This window comes from Arvicanthis niloticus, chromosome X (assembly GCF_011762505.2).
Source record: "Arvicanthis niloticus isolate mArvNil1 chromosome X, mArvNil1.pat.X, whole genome shotgun sequence".
Taxonomy (NCBI): Eukaryota; Metazoa; Chordata; class Mammalia; order Rodentia; family Muridae; genus Arvicanthis; species Arvicanthis niloticus.
The window spans coordinates 40,105,776-40,119,767 of record NC_047679.1 but is presented as its reverse complement, the minus strand read 5'-3'; the positions used below and the strand labels follow the sequence as shown (position 1 = coordinate 40,119,767).

The 13,992-nt window shown below is 32.4% G+C and overlaps 1 protein-coding gene across 1 annotated transcript in view; it reads right to left on the bottom strand.

The window, feature by feature from the left end:
- Dmd (dystrophin) overlaps positions 1-13,992 on the bottom strand; it is a 1,571,027-nt gene that overhangs the window by 1,310,562 nt on the left and 246,473 nt on the right. Inside the window, exons 9-11 of the mRNA XM_076918257.1 lie at positions 13,511-13,612; positions 13,309-13,416; positions 6,657-6,836 (exon numbers count right to left, since the gene is read on the bottom strand). Of these exons, the coding sequence (XP_076774372.1) occupies positions 6,657-6,836; positions 13,309-13,416; positions 13,511-13,612 (390 nt within the window). The remainder of the gene's footprint in view (positions 1-6,656; positions 6,837-13,308; positions 13,417-13,510; positions 13,613-13,992) is intronic.

The window sequence follows — 13,992 nt, the reverse complement described above, 5'->3', positions numbered from 1 at the left end:
CTTTCCATTGGAAGAAATTTGGGAAGAGTCATGATACCAACAAAAGGGTACACATGGAGGAATCCGTGGCTCCAGCTGCATATGTAACAGACAAATACCTTATCTTATATAAATGGGAGAGGAGTCCTTGGGTGCTGTGGAGGCTAGATGCTCCAGCATAGGGGAATGCTAGTGCACTGAGGCAGGACGGGATGAGTGGGAGGGGGAGCACCCTCATAGAGGCAGGAGGAGGGAGGAGGGGATAGGGGGCTTAACTGTGAAGGGGAATAACATTCAAAATATAAATTAATAAAATAAACAATAAAATTTTAAAAGATATTTGTTTCATTTTTTAAACTGGCTACAAAAGAATGAAGTCCTACAAGTTATCATCTGTAAATAATGGTTCAATTATATGCATTTAAAACACTTGCTGTTGGACAAACAATATGTTGATGCCTTCTATTTTAATAGCTTTTATGAAAAATAAGCAAGCATACAACTACCACCACAACAAAAAAAATTCAACAAACATCAAGAGATACTGAAGTCTTATATGCACCAATTGCAAGTTATCTTTTATTTTTCTAAGCTGTTCAAAAATTCATTATTCAGAATCAATCACTGAGCTATGAGCAACTTTAATTACATACTCCAATGACAGGTTATATCAAGATTAAAGCAAAAGGCAACAGTTTCAAAACTGCTTAAAATATAAACTCAAATATATTTGCACCTAGCCAAAAAAAGAACACTAAATGAACAATTTAAGTTTGCTTTTCTTCTGAAAGTAAGACATAATTTTATTTGGATTCCAGGAACCTTTTTATTGTGATATTTTTAGTTAACAAGGAAAGATTATTTTATATATGATAGCTAACTACTATAAAATATTTTTCTGAGAAGAGTATAAGTTCTCTGATTATAGACAGACAGTATGAACATGTAAAGCATTTTTTAAAAGGTCTGTCTTTTGAGATATTTTGGTATTTAATATGAAGTTAATTTCTATCATGTTAATAGTTCTTCTTCATTCTTATTATAAAATTGAATACATTTATTCATGTAACATGACTAATGGTGAAATTGCATTTAAGAATGTACAGAGGTGATGGCTCCATACAATGGCTACATATGATCTTTACTACAACATCATGACTGACAATACTATTTCATTTGCTTTGGTATGAAGAAGTAAGAAAATAATAACACACTAATCCTGAAAAAGTAGGCCAGAATTCCTTATGTATAACAAATAATAATTACTTTTCCAACCTACTCCATGCAATAAGATCATAAAACAATTGGTCATTGTCTTAGTCAGGGTTTCTATTCCTGCACAAAACATTATGAGCAAGAAGTAAGATGGGGAGGAAAGGGTTTATTCATCTTACACTTCTACATTGCTTTTCATCACCAAAGGAAGACAGGACTGGAACTCAAGCAGCTCAGGAAGCAGGAGCTGTTGCAGAGGCCATGGAGGGGTGTCACTCACTGGCTTGCTTCCCCTGCCTTGCTCAGCTTGCTTTCTTATAGAACCCAAGACTACTAGCCCAGGGATGGTACCACCCACAATGAGCTCTCACATTCTTGGTCACTAATTTAGGAAATACCTTGCAGCTGGATCTCATGGAGGCATTTATTCAAAGAAGGCTTCTTTCTTGGTGATAACTACAGCTTATGTCAGGTTGATATCCAAAATCAGCCAGTAGAATCATATACTAAGTTTTGGCATGGCTTTTAGTAATTGATTTAAATTAATTAGAATCTTGACAATATTGGGAGGAGAGAGATTATGGGAGCTATTTAATCTAATTTTGTGCATGCTATACAGGTTTATCTCTCAGAAGACGAAAGCTTCTTCCTTCATATGGCAAAATAAGCTTCCAGTTTATCATGAATTTCTTACATTGTAAAGACAAACTATCTCATTATGACTTTTCCAGGTGAATTTATCTTTGAACTTTGAGCAAACCAAGGGATAACATGAATACTGTTTATAAACATCAATTTTAAAATTTAAAACTCAATAATTATAAACTCCAATTTGATGGTATGAAATATAAGGGATCTGTTCAATGTTGCATTAATATACTTGATATGTCAAAACCAAGATTTTCTGGCATTGGACAATATACTAAATTAACACAATCAAAAATTATATAAGTTATTCAGTAGATATATCACAGTATTTCAAATAGGCTCAATACTTATTTCATATGTATCCCCTACAGTACTCATTGAAATGGCTAAAATTAAATCACCATATTCACGATTATATACTGTAGTAGGCAATGTAACAATCACAATAATATTTGTGAAGTAAGATGAGTGTTACATTTAATATGTAACTATGCAAAATAATACATGCACTGAATATACAGTAGTCAAAGGCATTTTATTTGACATGGTACAAAGATAGATTTCCCTTGATCAGCACCTTAACATACAAGTTTATTTTAGTGCCAAGATCAGGATCTGGGTGGGGGAAAGGACTGAAGCCCTGAGAGCCAGCAGAAAGAATAGAAATAGGCAACCTTGGGAGGTGGGAGGTGGGGGGACCCTCCAGAATGCACCAGAGACCTTGGAGGTAAGAGACTCTCAGGACTCAAAGGGAGGGACCTTAGATAAAATGCCCTACAGTGGGGAGAGGGAACTTGCAGAGCCCACATCCAGCAGAAAGACAGGGCATCAAATGAGGGATGGGTTTGCCATCCCACAGTCAAAACTCTGACCCATTATTGTTCCTGTCTGAAAAAAACCTACAGGGGTGGAGATGTAGAGAAGACTGAGGAAAAGAAGGTCCAGAGACATGCCCAAAGCGGGATCCATCTCAAGAAGAGATCCCAAGGCATGACACTGTTACTGAGGCTATGGAGCACTCACAGAAAGGGACCTATCTTGACAGGGCTACAAAAAACCCAAAAAGCAGATGAAAGTGTCAGATGCAAATATTCACACCCAACCAGTGGACAGAAGATGCTGATCTCTGTGGTTGAATTAGGGAAAAGCTGAAACAAGCTGAGAAGGAGGATGACCCTGTAGGAGGACCAGCAGTCTCAATTAACTTGGATCCCTGAGATCTTTCAGACACTGGGCCACCAACCAGGCAGCATACACCAGCTGATATGAGGCCCTTGACACATATACAGCAGAGGACTGACAGATGTGAGTTCAGTCAGAGAAGATGTACCTAACCCTCTAGAGACTTGAGGCTCCAGGGAGTGGGAAGGTCTATTGGGGTGGAGTTGGGTGTGAAAACATCCTCGTGGAGAAAGGGGGAGGAGTTATGGGATGTGGAACAGTTGGAGGATGAACTGAGTTGATACTTATGGGACTGTGAAAAAAGGTTAAAATAAAATTTTAAAAAATAAATAAAATTTTTGTCTCATGAATGTATGCTGAGTAACTATCATAATTAAGGGGAGACAACAGTAAACACCAACAACTGTTAAGTAACTTAATTTATTTTTAATATTAATGGCTGTTCTGTTTTGGCAACAATATTAAGGTTAAAAAACCTTCATGAATAGGAATTGACATTGGGATAATGAGAACAATTAGAGTCAAATACTCAAAGGACATCATAAAAGAAATAATTCTTGACTTTGAAATAAAATACTACATAATGATTAAGAGAGTTCATTCTACGAAGTGTTCTCTTTAGTTTTATGTATTTTTCTTCATTTTAATTTGCTTTTAGTACAAAATATATCAGAAAGAAAAGGCATATAATTATATTCTGGATTCATATTAAAGATAGAATTTGTACAATTGTGTTAGTTAGCAGCACCTGCAAAATTCAAAATCAATGACATTTAATTTTATAATTCACCTAACTTTCTATCATATGCCATCTAAGATGGAAGTAATTATACATTTTATAGCTAGTATTTATGAAGGGTGTAGCCATAAGTCATCTATTTACATGTCATTTCATTTATTTTCAGTAGGAAATAAATAAATAAATAACAAGTAGTTTAAATATATATTCATGGTAACTGAAGTATATTAATAACAAAAGTCATTCTTATTTAAGTAGAAGGGGAATTATATTTTCATGCTTATATTCCCTCTGCCTTTGACATTAATGTGAATAAGTAGAACTCCCTCACTAACTCAGATTTATTTAAAATTTCAGTCATAAAGAACATACCACAGACATTAAAGACTAGAAGTTTGTTATAGAGATCAATTTGGCTTAAGTTTTATTTAATAAGTAAATTATTAAAATGAAATATTGCATGTTTTAACTCAGTGTCAATCAAATTTTAGTATTTATAATAATTTCATTTACAGTAGGTAATAAAAGAGAAATTCAAGACTTACTGCACTGATAAGACAAAACCTTGTCAAATACTGATTTTCATTGAGGCTATCAAAATGATACTTAATTTCCAAAGTCACTTAAGGTCTAACTTCACATGTTTTTCTAAGAAAATCTTTAACCTACATAATTACCAAAAAGATGCACTAAAATCCATCATGGCTAACCCATGTATTTAACTAAGACAAGATCCTAATAAGTGAAGTGACCTAAATAATTTAATTGTACTGATCAAATACACACACACACACACACACACACACACACACAAATTGGTAGTTTTGGATTGTTTCTTTTGGAAACTTTCTGGAGCCAATAAGATTGTTATAAAAAATAAAAGTTTTAAATATTTTAATTTAAAATTCTTATAAAAAGGAGTAGCTAAGCAACTCTAAACACAGCACATGCATCCACAGGTCTACAGGGCATTAAGAGCTTCCTAATATTTAATACTAAGAACCAAACATGGGGCTTCTGTAGTAGCATTTTTCCAACCCTGATTTTTCCATTTGTATTGTTGGTACACTGATAAAATGGCTTATGTCCAGTCATGCCTTGAGTTACCTATGTGACTATCAAAAGTGTTAAATCTGTCAAAAAACATGAAATGACCCAGCATATGCATACACAATCTCATTTTCTCTTTGAGAGACTAAAAGACAGCAAGAATTAATTCAGCCTAAATATTCAATGTAGGCACAGACATAGACAGCATGAACATCAACTGTCATATTCAAAGACAGGGGAATTCCAATTGTTCTAGTTTTATTTGTAGGAAATTTCTGCTCACAACTGAAATTATCTCAAAAATAATGGTCATTAGCTGCATAGAAAATAAATCATGACATCAAATTTTATGAGTCACAGCAATTTTCTTGGGGAAAAAGACCAGAAACTTTTATATTTACCTGGGTAGATGTATTCTTACATCAAACCATCAGATAATAAAATTTTAATATATCCTACAATATTAATTATAAAGCACACAAGTCACTTATTTGTCCTAGAATATAAATGATTTCAGTTAAATGACTGTGGTAGTGTTTAAAATCAGTTAAATTAATTTTAGTTTCCTTTATTAACTATAGAGAAATATTCATTATATTTAATAATTAAAATCAAGATAATACAATCATTAGGGTCATGGTGTTTAGAAAACTGTGCATATCAGCATGCACATTTGTAAAAGCATTTGTTGAAGACTTACATAACCATTGGAATGTCACAGAAGCCAATCCATAATCACACCACAAAGAATTTCTATTCTTGAACATTTTGGACCAGAGAGTATTTCCATTTTACTAGACTGCCTTTTCATCAAGTTTAGCATTCTTAGCTTGTATTCAGGTATTCGTCAAGCCAAAGATGATAATTGATATTTTTCAGTTGTGATTCTAGATAAAGTCTCTTAAGGATTTTTTTTGCTTCATCTTTCAACAAGTATTTGTAAGTTGTACATATCAGTTCTCAAATCTCTGGAATAGAAATTCTCTATACCTAACTTTCAACAGAAAGAACATCTTCCTAAAATCTATTAAATATAGTCACTATGTTATTTGTGGTATGTACATGATAAAATGAGCCATGAATTGTGTTCCATTAGCAAAAATCTTTATACTTAAAATAAATAAGAAAGATTATGCTAAATATTGTCATACATAATATTTTTGAATACCTACTAATTATATCATTATCTATCTAAAATAGCAAAATATTTTAAAAATACAAATTTTCCTAAAATTAATAAAATGGAAAATTTCTCAAAATAAATTTTTATTACACTGTAAATGTGACTTAGAGATTTTTTTCCTAATCTAAGGTTTATGGTTTTATTGCTTAGCCACAGCTATGATTTTTATCTTAGAACTGTGCAAGTTGAAATCTAATATTACATCATTTATACTAAAAGAGAAGCTTAGAGAGGAAGTTCAAGACTTACAACCTAGTCTTACTCCTGTTAATGATTATAAATGGATAATTCATTATTTCCTAAATTTCAGTTTTTGTTCAAGTATAAACTGAGGTATTCATGGTTCTCCAAAGCCATGTTACAAAGATGGACAGTGTGATACAATTCTATAGTTATTTTGTTTAATTACTCCACCATACAGTTTTCCATTCCTGAAGAACCAATACAGCAATGAGTTCATTCATTAGGTACTCATACATCTGCCTCTTCACAGTGTTCCAACACCAGGGTAGATAAGGGAACCATATTTTTAGATCAACCAAACACTGGGAAAGGACTAAACTAGTTGCACAGTTTGGGGAAAATCACAGTATTTTTGTCTCAATGTAGTTCTCAAATATCTTCAACATAATATACAATATAAGAGTTAGTATTACTTACTTGTGCTGAACTCTTTTCAAGCTTTTGGGCTAAATTATCCCAACGTTGTGCAAAGTTTTCCATCCAGATTTCCATCTTTTGAGTCACCGACTTATTTTTCAGTGCTGAAAGCAGATCTTGATTGAGTGAACTTAGTTTTTCCATGGTTTGCTTTTTCTTCTCTAGGTCTATTTTTAAATTCTGTTAAAATAAGATCAAGCATGGAATTAAGTTTAGGTTTTAAAATGTTATGATTCAATTACCTTTGATTGTGTTTGCTTCTTTGTATAGCTGAGACATGTAGATACACAGTATCAAGTACCATACATTTCCAGGTAGAAAATTACAATCTAAATGAACTCTTTTGAAAGGGAGAAGACTAAAATCAATGTATCAGATGTGGACTAGACATCTAAAGGCTCACTTTAACACAGCTGAAGGAATGTCAAATGAGAAGGCACAGGCAACTCCAAAAGGAAGTCAACATGTACACACTTTTTAAAATGTTTCAAGGTAGGATTCATAACTCTTAGATGCTACACAATATTTAAATTTATTACCAAATTCAAATGAATAGTATTATTTGACAAAATCATTGTTGAATGTAGAAAACATGAGTGGTTAACGGGTTTTCCCATTTGGGAATGCTATGTACATTTGGACAAAAGTGAAGTATTGTTTTTAATCATAATTTTAACACTTCTGCATCTGTTAGTAGAAAAAAATATTGTTCCATGATTTCCTGACATTAATGTTTGTTTGTAACAACCATCATTCAATAAACATGTGGCTTTTTGCATAATTATTTGCTTATCAACCTTCTTTGTGCATTTGGCCCTGAAAATTGAACACACATCTTACATATGTTAGGCAGACACGCTATCACCACATCAGACTCCCAGTCCTTGAGTAAATGTTGTCTAAAGTTATTTAAAGCCAATTAGACAAAAGAACTAAGTCACTGAATATGAATCAAATTCTTTAGAATATCTGTGATTATTTTCTAAATTTTGTGTGTCATATTAATAATTTTTATACCTTTCATACTGTCGGAATTGTTGAGGAAAGTTATACTTGCCCTTGAGTTGCTTTAGAACAGATGAACAAAGTGACTTATGTGAAACCAATAGATTATTGACTAAGGTCACCCTTCATATACAGGATTACGATTTTGAGTTACAAAATGCTAGTCTGTGCCTTTGCTTGTAAACACAGAAAAGGGGTAAAAGGATAAAATCATTTTATAGACCTTTAATAGCCATATTCTTCTGGAAGTTCCAAATATAGTGAATATAAACTAACATATGACATTTTTCTAAAACAAATCCAAACATATTTAAGAACAACTACAATTACATATGACCCAAGAAATTATCATAAGACAGATGTACCAAATGTTCATGAAGCAAAGTGTCCACACAGAGTAGTCAATATAATCCCCCACAATGTGCATTTTGAGCAGCTTATTTGGCATGCCATCTGCATTGATAGCTATGAAGTGCAGAATGTTCTAATATCTCCTAAAATTTGTTTGCCCTTTTGTTAAAAACTATTTCACTTGGTGAATTATAAGTTGCAGCCTTCATGCCATATTTTGCAGGGGTGCACGTTGTGAAGCTCATTTATATTTTAATTATATTTAAACACTATTTTCTCCATTTGACCATTGATGTAGTCTAAAACATGAATTGATAGATAAACCAGAATCATATGAAAGATAGCAATGTCATACATAGAATTGGTGAGTTTGAATTTTTTTAAATCATGTTACCCTTCCATGAAATTTAAGTGCATACTTACAGTAGTAGTAAAGCCATACTTTATGCTACTTGTCTGATACTGAAAGCTAAATTTAAATTCTAGTATAAATCCTTCAATTCCTTTATTAATGGAGTCTTACTTTCCTTGTTTTCTCTTAATTAACTTGTGGCAGGTATTTATTTTGTAAGAAACTATATGTTCTTAAATATATGACACATTCTTATTTTTTATTTATATTTCTTTTTGGAAAGATGCATGATACAAATAAAAAGGATGTAAGCAGACTTATTATTGGTTTATTTTCTCAGAGCTTAAGGAAGAATTTAAAGTAGCCGTATGTATAGAGATAGGAGGTGCATCCAGTATTGAAGCTAAATATATGAAATTTTGGAAACATTTTGTGAGGGAAATCTGAAAGTGATGTTTAAAGAAGACTGTGTTAAAAATATACATATTTCACATTCCCTATGCATACAGCTTTTAATTCTTCCTTAATCTTTGAGAGAGAAAAATATATATCCTTTTCCTTCCTAAATAAATGTAACTAAGATTCCTGTTATTAAAGCAAGTAAAATAGTATTTTGCAAACATCACAAAAATAATGTGAAAGTCACTTTTAAAAGTACAGATACAGAAAGCATACTAAAGGTAAAATGTAATCAGTATTATAAATATATTTGGTACTTACATAATCAATAATTTTGATGCAAATCCATATGACAAAATTACAAAATAAACCAAAATTGATTTAGTAAATTTTAGATATGAGCTAAAATTTTTAAGTATTTTTTACTTATTTATTTATGTGTGTTTCTATATATGAAGATAGGCCACAGAGTGCATGAGGAAATCAGAAGACAACTAGAAGAGATGTGCTTTCTCCTTCTACCATGTAGGTCATAGAGATTAAATCCAAATCTTCAGGCTAGTAAGCTGCATTTTTACCTAAGCCAGTCCAATGTGAGTTTTTAAAAAATGACTATTGCAAATTAGTTGTTTAAAGTCAATTTCTTCTTTTTTTCCTTATCTGTGTCTATGCTTCCCCACTTTCCCCTTACCTCCTCCTTGTCTTCTCTTAATTGCTTTTGTTTTTGGAAAGGACTCTTTCACTATAATTAGCAGTTGGAGTAAAAATAACTCTGTGGCAGTACCAGATGCATTTGGTCATTAAGTATTGTCTTTTCTTCTATGGATCCTCGAACTCCCTTTTTTTATGTATTATACTTTTTGTGAATTCATTTGGGTTTTGTATTCAGGGCTTTCCTATTTCATCCTGGCCTATAACTCTCTATGTGAAGTATGAACACCTAGAGCTTAAAGTGGCCTAACTCTTCTTCCCATGTGGTAGTCTTGGATGTCATTTTAATCTTTATTTTACTGCGCATATCCTAAATAACTGTGGTTTAATTTCCCCTAATCATTAGAAGCAAACAAATATTTATAAATCAGGACTTTAGGCTAAGTTTGTATATGCTAAAGACACATAGAGTACTAAAATGTTGAGGAAAAGCTGAGAATCTGAATTCAATCACAGAAGTCCACATAAAAGAGGAGGAAAAAACAAACTTCACAAAGTTTGGCCTTTATAGCCACATGCAAGCTGTGGCATACGCATTTATATGCACATGAATGCATGTGTGCATGTGCACACAGGAGTAAATTTTTAAAAATGTTCCGGACACAAAAGAAAACTCTGGAAAACTTACAAAAGGCTAGGACAATAAAAGAAGAGAAAGAAACATTTCACTTTCATAAAAACCTGGCACCTGGACCTTCCTTTAAAGCAAACAGGAAGCCCCAGTAAATAAATCACGTTGAGTCAGTAGTGAATGTAAAAACTAAAAGGAATCATATTATGCTGTTTGGTAAGACAATAGTAGACAAGTTCTACTCGTTCAAGGTTAGAAGATGAATTTGAAATGTGATATACAATTACAAAAGGTACAGGAAACCTTCACCCTCTCCTCATCAGGAGTATGCACAGGAGAATAATGCCAACATAATTTCTCTTATACTGGAGAGACTGAATAATGCATCTTCTTTTGTAAGGATTTATCAAAATATGTGAAATGGCCCACTCCATTTCAATCATCAGTTTCTGTACTGAAGCAGGTTGGTTGATGACGGGATTACAGAGTCAGTCAACTTCAGAGAATATTAGGATCATGTGGGATAAAATACAGATTCCTGGACCCTCTCTTTAGAATATACCAGTCAATACACCTGGCAAGAACCTAAGAATTTATATTTCTTTCTATTTGGTAGAATACAAATATTGAACTCATGCTGAAACCACTGATCTGAGAAACACATGTTTTTTATATTAAAAAGTCTTTTTATTGACTATTTTATATATTTATATTTCAAATGTTATCTCCTTTCTTGGTTTCCCCTCCATACCCCCCCATTCCCAAACATATTTTTTAAAGCATTCATTCTATTAAGATGAATTCATGAGAGTCATCAGAGGAGTTGTAATCAGGGCACCAATAAAATCATGATTAAAAAGGACTTTCCACAGAGACTTTCATATACATGGTATTCCTGTCATTTGATATGACAGGACAAATGAGGACAAGGTCTTTGTGAAAACTTTATATGGTATACGCTTTCATCTCCATATTTCCCCAGTGCTGTTCTTCCCTGACAAACAGCAACAGAATCCAGAACCTAAATTCTTCTTGATATGGACTATTTTGGGATGATTTTTACAATTTTATAAGTCCTAGAATTCACTTCATAAAGGCCAAATTTTCTCTTCTCTATAGGTTTAATTTGTGCTAAGAAAAATATGAACACACATACATATATCATACTGTAAAGAAATTTAATCCCACACTCCTCAGATAAAAATTCTAAGAAAAAAGTATTCAAAAATTAGAGTGGTTATTGTTAATACTATTTTAAAATTAATTATACTGATTGTAAATAAAAGAGAATTGTAGAACATGGAATCTATACCTAAGCATGAAGTAGGAGCTGGTAACAGATGGTACCTGCTTTGGGTCTCAGATTGTGACATATTTTAATGAACATTAAATTCTTATTCACTGCCTGAGTCAGCAGGGGAATTTTACCTCAAATTCTACACCAGCTGTCAGGATTTGTTAATTGGCTTAAATTATCAAATGGTAAGACTTATACAAAACATATTTTCACTTTTTTCATAACTATGGTGACATAATATGAATTTGAATCACACTGAAAAAAATATTGAGACTTCACTAAGACAGAATTTTTATAGCCCTGGGTCTAGAAGAGACTTTTTATTCACAAAAATATCACATAGTAGCATTGGATTATTGGAAATTATTGGAAATCAAAGTTATTTGTTAATAATAAATGAAATGCTATGAGGATTTCAGAAACAGTTGAGGCCTCAACATGAGTCTAGATGTTATAGTGATCATTTTAACACTAATGTTATACAATACCTGCTACATATCATGCCTCTTCTTTCGTAGACCTCAATTTCTACTTCTAAGATAAAGTAGCTAGCAGATCCAAAAGAACTTTCAACATATAATCAGACTGGGAATACAATCAGGTCTGTGATATTTGGAATTTGTCACTCTGTTGTTTACTAACAACTTCATGGATTGAAAAATCTAATCAAGCATATTGATAGTATCTAGAATTAGGTATTAGAATTATGCTTCTGTCATCATACAAAATAGATTTACAATATTCTGCAATATGATACATTCTGGATATGCCTGTCAAAGAAATGTCTTCCAGATGTTCTGTTATTATTGGATCTTTATGCTTCTATATTAAGAGATGGAATCTATTTTACTTTTTGTTAAATCTGAGCAGGTTTATGACTGCCTATAGAAAACATGTAGTCGTTCTTCAAATGACCCTTCTGTCTTTGTGAAAATGACAATGTTCACTACTCTACTTCTCTTTATAACTCTTAGATTCTTTTGAAACAAGATCTCATGTACTCAAGATTCACCTGGAACTCTCATTATGTAGTAAAGTATAAGCTTAAAATCCTCATGCTCCTTCCCCTCCTTCCGAAGTGTAGTACTCACACGCTCAGTCTATGTGGTGCTGGGGATTTAACAGAGAAACTCTTGTTTACTAGGTAATCACTGTATCAACTGAGGTAGAGTCACAGACCACTCCTAGTTCTTATAATGCCATTTTCTTGCTTCTCTTTACACTCTTGAATTCTAATTGTTTGATCCATTAAGAGTTCTTTGTCTTCTGTCTTGACTATACATATTGTCTGAATATATGGTCCTTTCATTTATTATTTTACACTGCCCGACCTCTGGAGTTCTTAATGAATTAACTAGGTAGGTATCAATTTCTGGCTGTCTGGCACATCTATTGATAAGTAGATATTACATATTTCTTTTTCATCTTAACATATGTGAATCTAAATTACAACTCTTTTCACTCAGGTACTTCCTTCTTCACTCTACTATTAGGATACCTAACCTTGGAATACAGTCTCCTAACTGAGAAGTTGGTGGTGTGCCATCCAAATTTATTTGATTTTATTTGTCGAATTAATGTTCAGCCCCATATATGGGGAGATAAATATGTTGTGTTCTTCATATATAATACTCTGAGGATCAGCTTTAAGTCTATTGCTTAAAATATGTTGTTTGAAATTTATATGGAAAGCAGACAATTGCTTCCTGGCATTACTTTTAAATTTTAACTGAAAATTTACTCTGGATATACCTATAAAATATTTTACTTAAAGATAATGTAAATGTATAACTATAGACTTTCAAGTTTTATTTAGAAAAACATCAATATAGCAACTATGAATAATCTATGATCTAAACATAAACAATGAGTAAGTGGTTTAAGTCAATATAGAATAGGTAAGGTTAAAGAATAATAATTGTATGCATTATTGAATTAAAAAATATCGAAAACAAAATATACATACATATATTTTTTGAAGACTTGATACCATTTCATTTTCATCCTTAAAGCCACTTGTTTTAATGTTCTTCATTGCATCTTCCTTTTCTGAAAGCCATGTACTAAAAAGGCACTGAAAGAGATTTAAAAGGAATTATTTAAAATAGATCCTTTTTTACTTGTCCAATTTAACTCCTCTTCAGTAATTTCCGCTTACAAGAACACACCTGTTCTTCAGTAAAACGCTGCCATTTTAGAAGAATATCTTGTAAAAGAATCCAGCGGTCTTCAGTCCATCTGCAGATATTTGCCCATCGATCTCCCAGTACCTGAGGATGAGCGAATCAATCACATTATCAAAAAAATTTTAACACAGTCTCATTTAAAATGGCAGGAATGTCATTTTTGAATCTCCTGTAAAGAATAGCTTTCCTGTTTTAGCTATAATGAGGTAAGTAGTGTGCCTTTTATATACTTTCAGATTAATACACTCATTCTTCCACCTTTCATTCAAAAGCAGAGGTATTTGAAAGCAATATATAGTAGTTGTGGAACCATTTTTGCATGTATCTATAAGTGTAAAATAAAAAAGATAAAATGGAGACTTCTAAAGATCAATATACAATATAAAACATACCCAGATATTACACTAAGTCTCCATGTAGATATACAGCCATTTTGTGTCAATAGAAAAAGACAGAAGTTTCCA